Below are 21,101 nucleotides of genomic sequence, written 5' to 3' on the forward strand. Positions count from 1 at the left end.
GGGCTAATGCCTACCAATGTAGCTTGGGAATTTCTTGTGGGTATTGAGCTCTGTGGAAAGAACAAGAATGTTTATGGGTCAAGTGAACAAATGAACACTGGAAGCTTCTGGCCAAGGTAAGGAGGGGATGGAGAAGAAGCATAGAGATGGATGATAAAGGGGTAAATAGTGGTGGATGATAAAAGGAGTAAATAGTGTACTTTTTACATGGGTTGCGTCAGTATGGAAAATGAGATGACATGGTTAAATAGTATTTTCATACTGAGGACCTGAATCGCCTCTCCCCCCTCTCCACTGCGATAAGAAAAATTCAACATTCCAGCTGCAAAGCTGCAAGGCCGAGGTGAGATTAACCCTTTTTATTGCTGTGAAGAGCTGAAAACCTGAGGGAAGAGAGAGAGGAGATGCTTAAAGCATTCTGTTGTGAAGCTATGATATATCAGAGTATCCCATTGTAATTCCATGAAGATATGGGGGGTGGAGTGTTCAACTCGTGAGCAAAAGCACCTGCGTTGAGCTAGTATGGGCAATCTTTTTGGTTATGTAGCATCATCACAGTGGGTACCTGTCCTGCATGACGTCTTCAAGGCAGTGTGAAAAAAGGACCACAGAACAGGAATAATAATATACATTTACTAGCAGGGGAGAAACAGATGAGAAAATACAAAGAATATGAGTTCAGGTTTGCCTATGTTAAGTTTGTTTAGATTAAAGTGCCTGGTGAGGAGCTCATACAGGCTCATCAGCCCTGGTCTTCAGTTGTTTCTTTGCAAGACTGTATGGGCACATTTAGTGTAGAGTAAGTGCCCAATGTGATTTTGTTGTGTGTTGCATAGCATTTGATAGAAATCATGCAAAGATTATGTAAGGAGCCAGGAGGTAAACTTTTTTTGTAGAAGGTTATATAGTGACTATATAAAAGCATTTTTTCCCTTCAAGAGCAGCTGGAGAATTTATTTTGTTTTATCATTATGTGTAATTGCTTTCTTTTGAAAAAGTAGCTATTGCATTGATTTACATAGTTTCCATCTCTCCATGTATTACAGTTCTATAGTGCAAGCCTCATCTTCTGAGATTTGTAAGTCATGTCTAAATCTCTGACTCCCCATCACTCCTGTACAAATGAGTTCATGAATTGTGCTTGTCCTGAGATGTGAGTGTGTTGCACTTGAACGTTGAAAGTAACTGGTCTCTTGACTGGTGGCAAGCCTGTTCTTAATATTTCTACCCTGTGGTCATCCCTGGTTTTCCCATTAGGGTTCTTGGTTTTGTTTCTCTGTGAAAGGCTTTTAAAATCAGCATGTGAAGAATTAACTTCCTTGTCTGCAGTGGAGCCGTGTTCAGTGACAGGAATGGATGTTTTGACCCTGAAGAACTGTAATCATAATATGTACAGTGCAGTTCATTGGGAAATGTTACATGATTTTTCACGGGTGGGGTGGGTGTCTTTCTTTTCACTTCATGGTTGAGGACTAATAGGGTGAGTGAACTGAGATGCTGAAGGTTTTGTAAAGCCACAATGCACAGTAGAGCTGAAGCAGAAGTCTGCTTAATTTCTCCAGATATCACAATATCCTCCTTAATTAGTCTGAATACAGACTGTGTGGAATTCAGTTACATCTGTGACTGATGTAATGCTCCTCCTGCCCCAAATGAGGATTTTTGTGGACAAAATTATTTTGATTTCTTCCCTTTGTTATTCTAACAAAGGAGGCATCAGTTGCTACTCTTTTGAGAGCAGATAAACAGATCTTTATGTAATGAATTCTCTCATACAAGCTATAGGAGTTACAGGGGAATATGCATGCATATACTCCTGAACCTCTGGATTTCAGTTTGCTACATGCCAAACTCCAAAGTTTTTATGGAATGTCAGATGGGTATAGTTTCTTAAGCAGTGTCTTGCACTGTGTTTACTTCTATAAAGACCCTTGGGAAATAAAATACCACTTAGGGTATGTTAGATTATCAGAAATTGCTTCCAAAGTATCTACTTTCTTATAGCACTAGGAGCAAGGAAATCTTAGGAGCCAAAATGATGGTAAACTCTGTCAGTTTTAATGGAAGGGTTATAAATCTCTACTTTATAGTCTATTGGTATTATGTTATCAAAACTGTTTTCACATTAAAATTGGAATTAGTTCTGTTATAGACTTAGGTAATTTTAAAATGTGCAATACAATTGCTCCCCAGTTATCTAGAAGTTGGGGTTTTTAAATAGAAAGCTTTATTTACAGATATAGTGATACATATTAGGTGAAGGCAGAGATCTAAGTAAAATTTTGCTATTGTGACACTTTTCTGTATTTCCTCCCATTGAGTATGTGAATGGCTTGAATGTGTATCTCATCTAATGCTAAGGAGGTAAAAAAAATTGTTCATCTTGGTAGATTTATATTAATTTAAGCTTCAGTTCCATTACTTTTTGATTAAACATACTTCTGTCCGATGTTATCCATCCTTTATCACTATGAAATCTGTTCCCAAGCAGAAAGAAGGATGGCATCTGAATTATGCAGAAATCATTTTCTGTCTATTTTTCTTCAAATGATGGGCAGTCTTTTTCATAATCCCACCAATATTGTATGTGGCTTGTTCTAATCCTCTGCCTATTTCTGAATATTCAACTATCAAACCTTAGTTTTTTGCTATTTGTTTTTATGGCAAGGTATTGTCCTGGATGTCATTTGCTTCAGGTGTAGCTCAAACTCCCGATTCAAGTGTGAAAAGCAGTGAGTTATCTTTAGTTTTGGAAAGATTTGAGGTGTCAGGTTTTTAAACTGGTTCTGTAGTTCAGGCATTTCCCAGTATAAATTTAAAAACAAACTATGCTCTGTTGATTGAATCAGCATAAACTTTATCAAACAGCTTAGACCACAAATCAGTCACAAGTTACCTAGGTAACTACTATAAATAAGATTCTGTTCATAATTATGCGCTGACCTCTTGGGCTATGTGGTTCATTTGTGTTACTGTTTAAATCATGTGATCCACACAAATACAACTGGTGACATACGGTGAGAAATGTACTTCTTGGGTTTGATGGAGTGACATACAGAGTCTTCTGCACTAAACCAAGTGAAATTTCACTGTTAAGTATAGGTGATCATTGCCTGCTTTCCTGGTAAGCAAAAGCTGTTGAGCACTGTTGTACACAACTCACTGAATTATAATTGCAGATGTTGGTTGTGTCCTTAAAACAAACATCTCATTCCTGTGTTAGTAACCCAGGAAATACAAGCGAAAAAAAACCAAAACCACCCCATCAACAGTTGGCCTTGGATTTCTGGCTAGTTGGCAAAACAGTTTTCCTTTACCAAAACCCAGTCTATCCTTTTTGGTTTTTGAGAAGGAAAGAGGACTGACAGATGTTTCTTGGCAACTAGACTGCCCTACCAGTGCAAGTCCATAGACAGCGCGTAAACTCTGTGCTGTGCACATGAACTGTAACTTCTTTGGTGGTGGATTCTCCTGCTGTCCAGAAGCCAGCTCTGGAGGTATTTTGTGCAAGGGAGAGATCAGAGGGCTGGAAAGTAGAAGAGTGGGGCACAATAATAGCAATAGAAAATATACATAGAGGGAGGAGAGCTAAAATAGACAATGAGAAGTGAGAAAGTGAGTTGCACTTTGTTACATCGCTCACAGGGGCCATTGATACTTAATGTGTCCTTGCATTCTTGTGTTGTTAAATCCATGTCATCAGGGACAAATTTTGCACTTGGTTTTACTCGTCCTGTTGCTCTGCATATGTGCCAAGTTCTTCAGCTTCCATGTTATGTTACTACTTGGTTTTAGTCACATTCATCCTGGTTGTTTGGAAATCTGCCTGGGTGACTCAGAAAGAAAAAAAAAAAATTCCTTGTTTTGTAAGACCTACTGTCTTTGCAGCCTTTCTCCTTGTTTCATTTTGTCAGTGAGAGCAGCTATAGCTCGTTTCAGGAAGGTAAATTCCCAGGTATCCATACAAACCGGGCAGCAGAATGCTGTACTGAAGGAATGAACAGTATGGTGGTAGAACACAAATGTTAATTCATCACTGATGACATCTAAATGCACAGCCGTACAATTTCTTTCAAATCCTCATGAACAATTTCAGTCTTTAAGCCACATATACAGTCTTATTTTACTGGGGATACTTACTTTGTATCCTCCGGCCATGTTAGTCCATCTTAATTTGGTTTTGACTATCTAAGCTGTATACAGCACTCATTGTTTCTAAAGTTCTAATTCTCTGTACTTCTCTGCTCGTAATGTTATGCTTCTACATCCATGGTGTTTATTACAGCTTTGAAATTCTGCTTCTGGCAAAGATGACTTAAGATTAGGCTCTTTGAAATGGAAACTAAACTTGTTAGCTGTTTTTAATAGTATGTAAAAATGAATGAATGGTTTCAAATGAACAGGAAATTATGCTGTATACTTAGTCTTGCATGTGTGAAACTCTAAACTGCTTGCAAATACTTGTAATGCTGACTTCCCATGCTTTCCAAAATTAATCTTTTGAAATAAACATGCTTTTAATATAAATATTGGAAGGCAGGAAATAGGAGATGGTTACCTGAAAGGCATGCTCATAATGTATTTAATTATATGTTTGCTTGTGTTTCCAAATGTAGGTGTGCGCCTAGACCGAGTACGTGGAGGTCGCCAGAAGTACAAGCGCAGAATAGATGCAGAGAACAGCCCATACCTGAACCCTCAGCTAGTTCAGCCAGCAAAAAAGCCATGTGAGTACACTACATACACAGCATTTCTCTCTGAGTGCAAGCTATTGACTCCTAGCCCTGTTTGTCACGCTCGTTCTGAGTGGAACAGGGCTTTGGTCAGAAAATAATACCATGAAGACTATATCAATTTAGCTGTTAACAGGTTTTATTTTAAATATGCTCATCTTTCTCAAGTGGAGTTGAACAGAGAGTGTTTTTACAGGTGGAAGTGTATAAAAGCATGGTTTATGCAGTGCAAATTTTACATTTACAGGTTATCTTTATTTTCAGTGGTACATAAAATGGTTCATACTGTGATCATTAGCTCATTGAAGCTTCTACTTTCAGATTTCACAAGAAAGTGATTTTTGTAGTTTTCACTAACTAAATGAGTTTGACTGCTCAACCTCCCAATGAAAATACATTAAGAGCCTCATTAATTTATACCTATAGATTAATACACTACCTAGCATTAGATTAAAACAGCAATATGCCACACTAATAACAAAGCTGAAATTGGTAGTCTGGGCTCTAGTACCCTCATGGATTTTTTTTTGCTTTGTTTAGTTATGTTTTAATAATGTCCTTGATTGTATCTAGCCAGGCTGAAATTAAGAGAGAAAGAGATGATCATCTCACTGCTAAAATACAAGTTCCATCCTCTTTGCGATTAACTAAAAATAGTTAGGGGTTTTGCTTTGCAGCTTATATAAACTCAAGCAGTGACTGTACTAATTCCATGAAGTAAATTTAATAGCATTATAGCTGTAGTGCAAGAGGCTGGTATATTACCCTGCAAAGACACGCAGGCTGTATCAAGTGTTGTAAACTCTTCCGATTTCAAATGGGAATACACACGTCCACTTGCTCCTGCTGAGGAGGTTAATTTGCTCCTAACATGGATAAATAAGCCAGTGAAATAAAGAGGGCAAATTCCTTCTTGTCTTCCATTTGCCTCTGCCCCTAAGCCTCTGACAACACACATGGCAGTCTTAGCCCCTTGAAAATACCTGGCTGTGTGGAAAATGGAATCTGTTTCCGATGGTGTTCCCCAGTAGGGGACAGTGCTGTGTACAATACGTTTGAGCATATGGGGATCTGGAGAGCAAATAAACAGTCTTTGAACTGTAAGTGAAAGGGCATTTTAGCTGTGTCAAAGAAAAAACAGCCAGTTTTACATAAAATTAAGGCTTAAGTGAACATATGGCATAGTTTCCTTTTGCCTTTCCAAAAAACATTATGCTGATTATATTCCTTCAATTGTCCAATCTGGCATCTTCTACTCAGCCGCTATAAGCTGTCCCACTGTTCTGTAAATACAATCTAGGGCTGCACTAAGCAGATTTTGCACATTATAATAAAAACTTTCTGATAATACAATAAAATTTAATAAACTCTAATGCTTAATTTCATTAGAGGTTTAGTTTTCCTGGGTGCACAGATTGTCAGTTTTTCATTTACTTGATATTGTCATTGAGTAGAAATGTTGATAGCCTAACATACCACAAAAAGCCAAGACCAAACAGACAAAAAAAAAAAAAAATCCAACCCAAAAGCTCCAAGCCCTTAAGATATGAACAGAGGTTAATGCAGTTGTACTGAAATGCAAGAATCTCTGTGTAAACCCAAGATTATTGCAACGTGGTGCATTACATTACCTATAAGGCGATAACTACACCGATTTCTGTTAGCTCCAGTTGTCTGAGATAAACTAACCTCCTCATAAATCATTACTCATTATCTGAGTGCCTCCCTCCGTTTTCCTTAGCTGGTCCAAGTACAAACAATTTTGTAACAAACACTTAAAAGCTTAGTTTTCAAATCCTGACAGATAAGTGTCCAGACTTCAAACAGTTGAATCCGTTTTGTGTGGAAGTAGCCTGGGAGATTTTCTGGACCCTGACTGATAGTTTGTGCATAACAAAGGCACAGGAATGAAAATTGGGTTCTATTGATTCTAATTAAGGAAACATTAAATAAGATTTACCTAGAAACAGTGCTCATGGCTATTCAATTTCCTGAGTGATGGAGTTTTCTGAGTACATTCAGAATTTTCCTATGTTCTGTGCTAATGCATGTGCCAATACATGTAGCTTTTTCCCCCTATAAGGGAAGAGCAGATGTTGGGAAGATCTTACCTACACCTGCTTCTGATCTCTATTGTATTTTCCAGCTTCACTGTGAAATTTAATGGCCTGCCTGTAGATCTTATTGATGGCAAAAATAAAAAGGATTTGAGATTTTGCAAATCCTAGTCAAAATACACAATATTCCTAAATCATCTACAGAATGCCATTGGTGAGGAACCTCATACAAGAATGAAAGTGGTTCTTTGGCCATTTCTTATGCTGCAGGGGAAAAACCCCAGAACTTGGGGATGAGGGTGCTTCTTCATTCATTTCTCATGGATTAAAAACCCAAAAAGTAGAAGTCCTCAGCTGCGTATGCTTGGATGTTGACAAACTGGTAATTAATTTATCCTATTTTCCTAACCAGTTAAAAATATTGGAATTTGGGTTGAAATAATGTTATCTTTTCTTACTTACATGTTTTCTGTGCGAAATTGAACAGGTTATGAAGAGACTGTTTAAAAAATAAAAAAGGTGCAAAGGCTGTTTGCCAGTATAAGTTAAAACTACCATCTGTCATTTTAAAATAAGAATAGAATTCCTCATTAATCAGTTTGATAATCAGTAGGCTACTGAGATCAAGAATTGCATCAGTTGGCGTAGTTCCTATGGTTCATATAAAGCCATGAATATGTCCCCTTGTAATAAAACATGCTTGATACGATGGTTTCCAGTTGGCTCTTGCACTTACCATATGAAGGACTAACATATATCACAGCTTCTGACACACATATTTGGAATAAGGCAAAAATTGTAGAGACAGTAGATCAGAATCAAGAAGTCTCTGTCACTAAAGAGCAATAAAGTATCAGAAATCTGAATTGAGTATTTTATGGAAATACGTCATGGACTAGTAGGGATCCCCTCTGACACTGCTGGGCAAACACATCCCAGTCAGCTTCCATTGCAGGAAGACAGTGTAGTCCATCCTGTGACTTACATGCGGATGGGGAAAATTATACTAATTCTGGCAGCATTCTCTGCACTCAGAAAATACTTGGTGTCTTCTCATGGTGGAATCCCATTTATATCAAGCCCTATAATAACTTTTGATCTGACTGAAGGGAACAGATTAATGTAAAATCACAAAGGGTGCCATTTGGGCTTTAAATTCTGATGGTGCATTTGAGGTCAAAAGATGTACCTATCAGGGAAAGTAAAATGTAAATATATTGGGAAGTATAGTAATGTACCCTGTATTAGGAGGCTTAATGAATTAGTCCTTTTCCCATTTTTCAGTTCTGCTTTCTCAGAGTAATAAATCAGGCGCCTGTATAGAGATAAAATATTTCCATTGTGCCTTCACATGGATATAGTGCACATTTTATGTTTATCCTACTTACAGAATAGCAACACCGTATTGTAAGTCTTGCAAGTTCTTTTATTCTTATTTCCTCTCAGCACTTTTCCATATAACTTAATTGATTATTCCAAATAGATTTCACAAGTCATCTGAATGAAAAAGTAAATATTTAACCCATGAATGAAAATGCTATATAGATAAAAATAAGCAGTGTGTGACTATGATAAAGTATCATTCTTTGCACAAAACCAGTTTTCAGAGGTAGAGTTTGCATACTTTCATACTTTGCTTAGTTTTACACTCTTTATTCTCTTTGATTTTGTTTTTTTCCTGTTTAGAAATGAGGAGATCATGAGTCTGGTTTTGTACATAAAGAATGGTAGCTGGGGTCACTGACAGAAGTTACAGATTTCAGTGATTGACTAAGTGCATGTGGTATTTACTCACTCAAAAATACCCCTGCCTTTAAGGGGTGGGGTGGGTTGCAGGTAATTAGATAAAGGCAAAACCTACCTATTTGCACAGTCCCAAATACATTATAATGCATTAATCTTTTCCTATAAAGTTTGTACTCTGGTAATAAAAGGGGGTCATGTATTTTTATGTTCCATTAAATTTATTATGTTAAGAACATACATGTCTGGCTTGATAAACACTGTTAATGGATCATATCTGTTTGTGCTGTAACCACTTGTAGAAGGCCATGAAGTTACAATATGGTGTAATTAGGTTCAGTGTCTTAAGACAAGTTCTTGTGCACTTTGAAATCTGAGCCATCTGTTTGCAATGTAGAACGATGCTACTGGTGATCTTGTAATGTTCTGGACCATTTTTACAGATAACAAGATTGTCTCCCATTTGCTGGTGGCTGAACCAGAGAAGATCTATGCTATGCCTGACCCCACTGTTCCAGACAGTGACATCAAAGCACTTACCACTCTTTGTGACCTGGCAGACAGAGAACTGGTGGTGATCATTGGATGGGCTAAGCATATTCCAGGTATATACAGTATTTATTACAAATAGACAACATACAGAAATCATCGCATGGGTTATTCTGTGCTGGTAAAAAATAATATTTTTTTCTCTCCCTACGATGCATAAAGTTTTCCTAAGGCTCCAGAATATTCCCACAGAACATAGTTTAGATGAACATGTATCTTACCTTGGAGGTAGTGGTGCTGTTGCTGCAAGTGTTACCATGTTAATGAGTTTTAGATGCTGCTTAGACAATTTTTTTTTTTTTCATGTATTGCTTTTATTAAGGTAAACTTCCCTTGCTATCCAGAGTATTAGCCTGGTATAAAGGGTCATATAAGTCCTCTCCTCTGTAGTCATCTGATTCAGCAGTATTTGAATGTAAGTCTTGCTCCTCTGTTACATAAATGCAGCACTACTGACCACAGGAGGCGAAAAAATTCAGTTATATTTTGGCAAGGCACAGAGGAATTGTTCTCTTCATTGATCGATCTAGTGTGAGAACTGAACTGTACCAGCAATTCAGTAGAAAGAACTGAATTGTCCCAAAAAGTCTCCTCTTACAACTTAGTATTTCCTTGGTCTGCATGGAATGGATTGCAGTCTGTGTCACATAAATGCACTGATATTATAAAAGCTGACTGGCACTCTTATTAGCAAGAAAAATGGGGGTCATCAAAAGCAGTTTCTCAGAAGATTAGCAATTCCTTCAGATAACATTTCAGGTGTATTTTTCCCCCTCCCCAGTGCTGAGGTGTTTGTTCTTGCTCTGTGAGATAGCAGACGAACTTACAGAAGTCTCCAGGGTTCTCAGTCTGTCACCTTTCACAAATGGTAAAGTCACACAAAAAAAGGTCAGCTTTTTCTCTTGTTTCTTAAGGTATTTTTCTAGTCCAGCAGATGAGTGAGCATGTTGGTGTGTTTTCATCAGCTCATTAGTTTTCTAATTTCGATAGTGGAGCCTTATTAAGCATGAGAGTGGATAACCTTTAATTCCTCAGAGTAATACGTCATTCTCATTTTAGATGTGATTTTGGAACTCCTTAATAGTAGAATAAATAATCCGGTCAGCTGTTTGTTTATCAGAGTTAAATGTATTTTCTTTCTAATTTCAAAAGAAATTGCAAAGAAATATTTCTGCTGTTTGTTTCTTTTTTTTCTGTTGTGCTAACCAGTTCTTCTGGGTCATCTTAGATAAATATAAACACAATATACGTATAAAAAGCAAAGTGAAGAATAATTTGTACCTTTATGAAGTGTTTTTTGGTCACTTCAGAGGAAAGACAACAGCCTACAGACACTAAAATAGTCAGTTGGAATTTAGTCATTCTCTGTGCCACAAACGGTGTATAAACAAGCTCTTGTATCACAAGCAATGTTTTTCTGGTACAGTTAACTTATTTCTGTCTCCTTAAACTAGTTTGTCTTTATGCTTTGAATGCTACAGTAATTTCTTTAATCAAATTGATGGAAGTCCCTTTCCCAGCCCACACTGAAACCAATTTATTGGTCATGATACGCCGGCTATGTTGCTAACAGTCGTAACGAACTGTCAGGCAATATCGCAGTGCAGCTAATTTGAAGTCATTAGGTGTGCAGCGTTCAGGCAACAATTTGTTACAGTGGTTAGGAACACAGCTGACATTTCTGAATGGCTTTGTTCAGAGCAGTTCTAGATGAGCCCAAGCAAATTGTAAACTAATTTAAACATCACTCTGTATTATAGTAGCTACTTTGTCTTACACTGGTTGCTAATAAAGCACCCCAAATTAAGTCAAAATGAGTTAAGTAGGTGAGTTTGAGTTTCATCTTTGGAAGATACCTAGATCACCTTAACCAAAATAGAGTAGCTCTCAAAGAAGTCAGTCATACTCCGTAGCAGTTGCAGGAGAACTTTTGTCAGTCTGATTTGTGAGTATGCTGTATAGCTTGGATTTGGCTGGAGGGATGGTAAGAGCAGAGGGATGAGACTAAGCAGCCTTTAAAATTATGGCTTTGGTTAGTGTGGAGAAGGTATTGGATGCTGTAAGCTGGCCTTGAAAATTTAAAGTCTGCGATCTAAACCACTTGAGGAACTTACCTGCCACAAGGACAGCATTTTAGTACAAAGTAAACTCAAACCATACCTACAGCGGTAAAGCCACCCTAGGGAATTGTACTTACCTGATTTAATTTACAAATGAGAATTTAAAAAAACCCCAGGAAATAAAGGCAATCTTTTTATAAGCCTTCAGGTAACAGAGGACAGTGATAAAATCTGTGCTTGTTGTCTGGCGTTTGATCACAAAAATCAAAATGCAAAAGGGCTGGACATGCTAAAGTGCAATTATGTTGGCTTGGTTTTGAGTGTTGGAGTATGGTTCCGCTCGGACTGCCTACGCTCAGCTAATGTCTGGCACAAAACAACCTCTGGAAGAGCCTGGATTGGTGCTGCCTGTTTGCTAAGCTAACAAATGTTACTGTAGGCAGAAGCATGACAGGATGGGCAAAAGGATGAATTAGGAAAGGGGTGCAAATTGCATAAAAGTTCACTGCAGCTTGGTGGACTGAGTAAACCCTTGGTGTAAATCTCGTAGAGTCGATTAATTATACCAGTAGTGAATTTGTGCCTAGCACAGCAAAGCAGCAATCAGCAAATCTTTCTTTACTATAGTGATTTCTTAAGGTTCAGTGTAATTAAAGGCCCTTATATATCAGGTGCTTAATAACTAATAAAGATCTCAGCTCTAGAGCATTGCAAAGTAAAATTTGTCTTTGTGGAGGAAGCCGAAGCAATGTTTTTGCTCTTCTGAAAAAAAGTCTTTTAATAGGATTATCTACGAAAAGGTAACAATGCAATATTCATTCTGCCCTGGCCAACCGTTTCCCATTTCAGTCATAGACTAAAAAATGTTTTCAAATTGCACAAAGTTCAAGTCCTTTCATAAAATCATTAGTATTTTTGTGGTATTGGAAATATTTCAATAGTTGCTTTTATTGAACAAAAAGTCTATACCATCTACAAAAGGAAATATTGAAAGAAAAATATATATGGAAAGGCTTTATCAGTAAATAGAATTAGTCTCCTTGCATTTATAAATCAAATAAATGGAGAGTGTGTTGTTATGAAACATGACCATGTCTTATCTGAAGAAGAAAAAGATCACAATGGCATTAGGAAATGCTTGACTTTAGTTAGAGAGGCGTAAGGGCACAAGAACAGATGATGGTGCCCTAATAGCCCTTTTTAAGAATGACAGGGCCCCGCCATTAGCATCCTTTTATATCCTTGGAAATTGCTCATGCCTCGCTTTTATGGTTCCTATCTGCCTGACTCTTTTTTATTTCTCTTTCAATTTCATCCGCGCTCGGATAAGCGCATGCTAACACAATATGATTGAGCTGTAAAATGGAACGCTGTCGCCTCTAATCTCTTTTATGTAGATATGGAGGTACTTCCACACTCCACTTCATTCTCTCTCCATTGTTGGCCTTTTTAGAATGTGTTGCCGAGTAATGGAGGCTCAGTCAAATATTAGAGCTAGGTTTCACAGGGTGTGATAAGAAGATTATCAGGCCAGCAGTCAGATCTATTGTTGTTCTTTGTGTCAGATTAAAATATTCTGATGTACTGTAACTTTGTTAGTAAAATACTGAAGGTGCTTAGGGAAGAGCCTGATGCTGCTTGGTCTCCTGCCTGGTGAGACAAAACTACTAACTGACCTAAATAAATTGTAAATATATTAGGAAGCCTCTGCAAGACTTATTTTATTTTATTTTATTTTATTTCATTTCATTTCACTTTATTTTACTTTATTTTACTTTATTTATCTTTTACATAAGGAAGCCTTTCTTAATTCAGTATTTTCTGGTAGTTGAGTTTCCTCCCCATCACATTGTATTTTGGGGTGTTTGCATTTCATTGGTTGCATTATATTAATTGAACTTTCTCTGTAGAGGGTGGCTTTCTGCTGATACCTACTCACAGTAACAGAGTTGTTTCGGCACGATTTTTGTGACTCTCTCATTGACATTCACCAAAATGTGCAACATTCTTTCATATTAAGTGGAGGCAGCAAACATTAAGCTCTTAAAAATGTGCATAACAGGAAGCTAAAGACAAAACGTTCTCTACAAAATTTGCATGCATGAAAAAACATAAACCAGACTATAGAAATCAACTTTTTGCACTTAGGATGAAAAAACTGTTTGGAAACAGTAAATCAGACTAATACATCAAAAATAACTAGTTATATTATTTAGTAAAATAAGCCTGCTTGTCTTCAACTGTTTTTTTAGCAGAACAGTGTTCAGGGAAGGGAATATTAGAAATTGATACTGCCACTGGTGCTAATATTTTAAAAAAAAGTGGAAAAAAAGGGCATTATTTTAATGTAACAAATACAAGGATGTTCTGACTATTTTGCTGTTAATGTTTTGTGAAACACTGTTGTTCCAGCATACTCTTTGTGGAGGACAATATTTAAGCTTTCCTTTCCAAAGCAGCTCTCAGGGGTGTAGTTTGACATTCTAATACTTGAACAAGAACGTGATTTGCAGCAGAGTTGTCATTTCTAAAATGCCCTTTTCTCACCATGTGTTTCAGAAGTACCACCTCATGTAGGTAAAAGTGCAGAAAAAAGTTTACCACAATGACTTCTGTGGATTGTTACTGGGGCAGCCCGTAGAGAATCTCAGCTCTGCAAGGGGGACGGGTGTCTTCCTGTATGTATGTCTGTACCATGCTGCCTGCTGGTGTAAAGTTTGTTCTTTGTGCTCAGCCTTCTCTAGTCTCTTGTGCTGCTAGCAGGATTTAGGGCCATTTCAGATGCAGTCCTGCAGCTTCTGAGGGCACCCCATCACATGCTGCCTGTCCCTCCACAGACAGCTGGACATGTAAATGTGGTGTTCGCTGCTCATGTGACATGGAATGGAGTATGAGTTGTGAGGTGCTAAGAGGTTGGCAGTAATAATAACTTGAGCCTCCCGGGGAATCAGGACATCCTGCCCTTTCTCAGTGTGCTAACTGGGACACTTTATCAAAAGCCTGGTATCTGCCCTTCTTTAACTCCTTCTACAAACATGCTTTAAGTACAGAAACCAGACCTGCTCTTCCTATGAGGGAAACGTTCTTGAACTCACAGCTTGTGTGACATGTGATCTAAGGCAGACCATTCCCTGGGCCTTGAGGGTAGAGATTTCAGCCAAGAGGTTTCTCAAAAACTAATGACTTCCTTGACCTCTGTCACTGAATTGTACAATATGGGAAATCAGCAATTGGCAGCCGGTTTTATTTTTGAGCATTAGCATGGATGGACCACCCAACACTGCCGGGGTTTAGATCACCATGTTGATTCGGGTTTCTCTTAAGCAGAATGGAACAGCAGTGTGCCTAAAATGCCAGCAGTTCATCTGTCCTGTCATTTGAAGTGCTAGGAACGGTGGCAATTTTCATTTTTTTTATATTGTGAAGGTAGTATCACAGAGAGGGCTTAAGTGATTTTGCAAGGCAGGGAGGAAGAGGTAGGATAATGCATGGAATAAACACGTCCACAAGTCTCCTGGCATTTTCAAAACAAAGCAAGGGTCTGTACTGTGGCAAAAGGTAGTAACCAAAGGATCTGTTTGGGCTTTTAAAAATTTCAGCTGATTTCAGTACAAAAGAGTAGTGGCTTTGTGTACAGCTAGAGATGCATACACTCCTAGTGTGTCTGCAAGTTCCACTTCAGAACTGAGAGAGACAGTACTGGAGAAGTGAGGAGGTTTCTAATAATGCTAGACATAGATGTCCTGGGGTAATAAAAGCACTTTGGTTTCCAGGTTAGTCACTTCTGGCATTTTTTTACTTGCATTAAATTAACCAAGGGGGAAAAAAATAATCCCAAACATATAAACATCTCACCACCTGCAAATTATATGTGAATATAAAATAAATGTGCAGTAAAACTCAAAAAAGCAGCTGAAACTCTTGCCAGTTATAACTTCAAAATCTCTACCTATTTGTTGAAAAAGCTAGTTTAAGAGTAATCATCACCAAAATCATAACAAAGTAAAAAAATGGAATTAGCAGGTAACAAAAGAACTCAGCTCAATTTTTATCTTTTAACATAGCGGGAGTTTTTAGGACAAAAAGTCCCTTATTTAAAAATATCCTCTTCTCTCAAGATCAAAATTAAATGGTGACTCTTAAGTCTCTCTTAAGTTCACCTTTTATTCATGTACAAGTACTTGCTTTTTCCTTCTGAGTGACTGAGTGACTGTCTGCCTTTTTTTTGTTTGGTTGCCTTTTTTTTTTTTTTTTTTTTTTTTTTTTTTTTTGAGTCAGTCCTCTCCCTCCACCCATGCCCCCAACATTCACACTACACTGTCTGGCTGTTGCACTTTTTTTTTTTTTTCCCAGTGTCCCCCTTTATCTGCCTCAACCAATCTCCAAATGAATGCATGTCTATCATGGCCTTAGCTTTGACACTCTGGATATATTGATTAATAGTTGCCCTAAGCTCCTTTTAGCAAATCAAATTTTCACTTTTAGCAAGGATTTCGCCTCTGATTTATTCAGCAAAGTGAAATGCACTAAATTGACTTTGACATTCAGGGAAAATGGCTGAAAAACAAAGAGGGGAGGAAAGAGATATAAATTGTGTGGCAGCTGGAGACTTCAAGCATAAAAGAGGCCGTTTTCTATAGAATATCACTGGTTAATTTGGAAACATGCATTTAAGCAGGAGTATAAATTATTTTCTTAAAATTAGATGTTTTTTAGACTGAGGATTTGGGATATAATAAGGTTTACTTAGAAAAATGCAATATATTCAACCCAAATTCATCACTTGCTAATCATGGTGCAAGTGTGGGATCCACTTTTGTTGCCACTAATAATTATTATGTTAAACGAGAGACAAAGAGGTTTCTGAGTAGTTTTATAATGAGGTGCTAAATTGGTAAATATCTTCCTACCATTGCATTATGTTGTTCACTCCTGTGGCCCTTTAAAAATAAGAAATGATTAATAAAAAGAGAGCAAATCAACAGTAATGAATGCCAGTGCTTTTCATTTTCTTTTATAAACAAAAACCGGCTAGTTTCTGAGTCTTAAATGCAAAAGCATGAAAAGATGTAGCAGCCATTTGCTATTATTCTTCCAGCAAAATCAAGTGTTGTATTACCCCGGGTGACTTGCAGACTGAGTTAGAGATCCTGCTTCCTTGCTCACTGATGTTGTATCACTGAAGTACCAGGAGGCTGCAAATGCCCCCTTGCATATTTGCAAGTTTTCAAATGCACTGCTAAATGGAATAAAGAAGAGGGGAAAAGAATGAGAAAAATTATTATTCTGTTCCGTTAGCAGATCTAGATGTTTTTGAGGGGAGTGTACAAATATGCGAACTAAAACTGCAGGAAATTGTTTGGGCTTGTTCCATGGTCAGATACTACAACAAAAATTTTTTTTAAATTACGTATCATAGTTTGTTCAGTTAATCTATAGAGACAGACCAGGAGCCTTTGGTAGGATCAGTTGTCATGGGTGTACAAGTCAAATGTGCTGTGCCAGCCTCTGTTGTTTAAGGATCTGGCCCTGGAGGGATAAATCCCCATCAGTAGTCAGTGTATCAGTGGGAGCTGAGAGTTTCCTTTGTCCCCCTGTGTGTACTCACCACCTCAGGACTCTGCAGCACTGTGCAGAATCGAGGTCTAAGCAAGTATTTCCACTCAGGGGACAACAATACTCACCTTTGTACCCACTTCTTGTGTGACAAACGGGTTTACTAGATTAGGTCTGTGTAAATTGCAGATGACTCAGTAGCAGTTTTCCTTCTTCTAAGCCAAGAAGGAATTAATCTTATTACCAGAGGGTAAGAAGTCTAAATGTATCTTAACCTTTTTAATTTTACTGTAATCTCCATTCTCTTTTTTTTTTTTTTTTTTTTTGGAAGCAAGCTGGATGTGAGGCTGCAGTAATAATGGCCTTTTGCAAGTGGGACAGCATCTGGAGTGCCATACCTGACATAGCTGGGCACATGAGATTTTCAGGCATGTGACTATTCCATCATTTCAACATGACTCCCCCATAATATAGCTCAACCTTATTAAAAGACCACCAGTTAAGAGCACACTTGTATGAAAGAATTGAAACTTCTGAAATAGGCTTTGTGGGGGTGTCCTTTCCCAAACTTCCCCAAACTGTACAGTTCATACCTTAAGGATGGCCAGCTTCTTATGAGTAATGCATGGCTGCAAGGCAGGAAGATGCCTTGCTCAGAAACAGAGGAAGAAAGTTGGAACAAATCTTGACGTTATTCCTTAGCTGAGGAATTCGCAGAAGAGGCAGATGCAGCAGAACTGAGCCTGTCATTCATGTTCACTAAGTATCACTTTTGTATTTACAGGACTCCTCTCCTCTAGAAAAATAAAGCTTTTTTTAACCAGATTCGCAGTTTAAAGAACATCCAAACGAAAAGGGGTTTTTTCAGTTTTAAAATTCCTGAAAGCTTTGTTGGAGATAAGATGATCAGTGTTATATGTCATTTAAATTGCTCTCTGAAAGGATTGTGGCAGACACTGGGAATGCAGAAGTAAAATTAGAGCAACATAGCCCTCTTATGGTAACTATTTAGGCCATTTTAAACTAAACATTTGACTTGCTCATCTAACTAAGCCTCCAACAAAAATATATTTACTTTGTTCTGGGTGGGGAAGAAAAGAGCACCTTCTCAGTCATACATGTTGATACTGTAAGTCCAGGATGGGAGGAGGGAGGGGGGAAAGAGCCAGTTGCTTAGGTTGGATTTAGAGCAGACAGGTCTCCACCTGTATGACTGGGTCAGAGACACAGGATGGTCTAGTTTCCTAAAGTCAGCTGAGACCAGTTAAATCCTGTAATTCTAAGAATGCCTCTACTTTCTCCCTGGATAAGTTCAGCTTCACACCTGCTTAACCTACATTAGAATAGGATTAATTACCTGAATTGCAATGCCCCCTTAGCCAGTCAGCACGTTTCTGGCAGGGCACATGGTGACCTGGGTCTGGTTATATATAGTGTATGAGTAACAGGGGAGCACCTGGGCTGTAATGGCAGGGCTCAGTCTAGTCTGATAAAAGAATCAGCAGTTGTTAAAAAATGAGTCTGCAGTAATCACCTTCTGCAGCAGCTGGATCATACAAGGGCTTTATGAACTCATGTCTTCATTGGTAGTAAGCTTTTTTTGTGGGGCAATGCTCAATTTATGCACACACATACGTATAGGCACGTATGTGTGGGCAGAAAGAATCCTAGGAAACACAGAATCCAAAGAATGCGAGTACTGGATGCCCCTGTATTTAATTACTTGGAAAGGAGCACTTGACTGTAACTTTTGAGTCAGTGTTCCATGTTACTTTAATTCATCATCTCCAAGTTTATTACTGCAGAGCAGGCAGTATTAAAATATTTTGGTAATTCTTCATGCAAGAAAACACACCACCTTCCTTTCATTTAAAAACATGTTCTGGAAAGTTCTCTGAGAGTATGTTGGTCTGGTTGAGGTATTTTCCCCGCCAAACTCCTGAGGCACATATTATAGACGAGTGGAAATTTCACAGTATAGCTCTGACCCTTCTCCCCAAGATGTTTTCATCTGCCATGTTGTGCACCATCAGTTTCAATCATCTGCATTAACAGCTGAGGTGAAATCAAATACTGAAATGAGATGCAACTGCAGATACAGAAGGCTCCAAGTTCAATGGAGATGGCACTTGCAGAGTAGAGTCATCTCGCTTAGCAAGTCCTGACATGTTCTGCATGAGAACACTGGAGCAGAGAGTTGTGGTGAGGGTGGAGAAGAGGTGGGGGCAAATCTGCAGTTTTCTTGCATCCTGCTGTTGGAGATTAAGGGGGAACAGTTTAGCAGATAATGACTGCTGCTCATACATTTTTTCAAAGAAGTTGCACTTCTGGCATAAGTATCTCGTGACACTGGCAGGCTGCAGCGTGCATTTCTAGCCAGAGATTTCTTCTGGCTATGCTTTAGCATCATGCCTGCCTTGCTGAGCAGGCATTAGACTCCAAACTTGCTATGGTTCTAGCTATATCTGGTAACTGTGACCCATGTGTCTTTCATTAATTAACTGTGCTTGCAGTGAGAAGAATTTAGAGTCCTTCCCTGTATCAGTCTCTTGTAGAAAGCCATTCTACCCTGTGATCCGTTCTTCAATTTTCACTACTTTTCAGGGATAAAGTTAACTGTTGGGTGGATTCAGGAGCAGGTTGCTTAGTGTCAGTGAATCTTCAGCTACAGATATAACATGCAAAATGCATTGTGAATTCCAGATTATCTTCATTCAGTGAGATTATAGGAGTAAATCTTGAAGAGTTTCTTTGTGTTTCGAGTTACTTGAACATTTTCCAGACCCCATTAATGAGTTGTGCTGAATGCTTTGCTGAATATATTCAACCCAAATTTGGAGTTTGCAGGATTGTGCCTGGCATATCAGTGGTGATGGGTAATTTATTGTGTTCTGTAATCCTCCTGTGAAGGACACCATGGCCTCTCTAATCAAAAGGCCACTGGGAAACAGGGTGCTCCAGACAGGCAGTGCAGATAGGGCTGGGAACAAGCAGGGCACATGCTGTGTAGGATTATTCCTGCTTCCTTTGTAGCATAAACCTACAGAGGGCAGTGTTTGACAGGAGGCTTAGGTGGGCATTTCAGGAGGTAAAGTCCAGAAAAGAGGCTGTTGACAAGGAACATTTGCATGTTCATAACCAGCAGCATGATGATCAGCCAGCATCAATGACAGACATACAATCTTTCAGAGAACCAGCTCGGAGGAAAAAAAAAGTACACCTAAAACCAGCTTGTGACAGGATGATGGGAACACAGGCTGCCATGGGTCTCCTGAGTTCCAGTGCTGCAGCCAACACAGATGAACTCGAATTTGCCATTGATAGCTGCACGGACAAGTGTACTGTCTCCATGGTAGAAAGTGGTAGCTATTTATATACTGAATGGCAATACTAAACAATTTAGGAGAAGCACTGAAGTGTGTCCTATCCAATTAAAAATGCAGTGAGAATTTTAGGTAGGCAAAATGTAATTATTTAATTGGAATTTGACCGGGATGCTTTTCCACTGTTAAAATAAGTATAAATTACATGAGCTATAAAACTTTAAATTATGAAAATATTTTGAGGTCTTTGAGCATGGTAATTGGAGCTATATATTCAACTTTGTTTTTAACCTGACACTTCATAATGGCTGTTCCCTAAAGCAAGGGTTTTTTTACATTATCGAATATCCCTTAGTGAAGCAAATTAGCAATCAGTCTGGAAAATATTTAAGTAGCACAATCACATTATTTACACAGGCATTGTGCAGCGTTCTCTGTGTTCCCAAATATATGTAGGATCACTTCCTCAGCTGTCAGCATTCACGCTCAAACCTCTCTCTTTAGTAAAGCTTTATATGAAAATCTATTTAGGCCAATAGAAAGACTTGCCTTGATTTCACTGCTTTGGATCAATCCCTAAATATGCAGGTCACAATCTGAAACCTGTATGGACCTCAGAGCTTTATTATTTGCCTTCTCCTTGAATTACCACCTTTGTGTAAATGGAGGGGGACTTCGTGCAATTCCTTGCACAAAGCTTTTTTTTCTTTTAATTTTTTTTTATTATTACTATTAATGAGAAAGAATCCTACTGTGGAGAATTAGGGTCATTTACTTTAAGCTGAGTAAGAGTCTGCTCTTTTCTAGAACCATATTTCAGTTCTCACAGGAACATCAGCATCTGGCCAGAATACAATGTTTGCTGCAACAGAAACCCTGCATTTAATATTTGGAATAATTTTAAATCAACATCCAGCATACCTCTGGAAGTAGGTTCTGTGATGCTGTGGCCACAGTCAGTGATTCCAGTTGCTTGAATTGTGTTATCCAAAATATACTCTGCAATTAACTTTCCATCAGGTTGAGGAATTCCAGGTATTTATTCTGTAAATTTTGTGCTTGTGGGGACTGTTCTCCTGG

At 38.3% G+C, this 21,101-nt stretch overlaps 1 protein-coding gene across 8 annotated transcripts in view; it reads left to right on the top strand.

Moving 5' to 3' along the window:
* Nucleotides 1-21,101, top strand: part of ESRRG (estrogen related receptor gamma) — a 374,892-nt gene that overhangs the window by 317,843 nt on the left and 35,948 nt on the right. For all 8 annotated transcript variants that reach the window (XM_039568398.1, XM_039568401.1, XM_039568402.1 and 5 more), the window contains 2 exons: nt 4,617-4,727; nt 8,977-9,138. In XM_039568398.1, coding sequence (XP_039424332.1) covers nt 4,617-4,727; nt 8,977-9,138 — 273 coding nt within the window. The remainder of the gene's footprint in view (nt 1-4,616; nt 4,728-8,976; nt 9,139-21,101) is intronic.

The sequence above is a fragment of the Corvus cornix genome, chromosome 3, assembly GCF_000738735.6.
Source record: "Corvus cornix cornix isolate S_Up_H32 chromosome 3, ASM73873v5, whole genome shotgun sequence".
Lineage (NCBI taxonomy): Eukaryota > Metazoa > Chordata > Aves > Passeriformes > Corvidae > Corvus > Corvus cornix.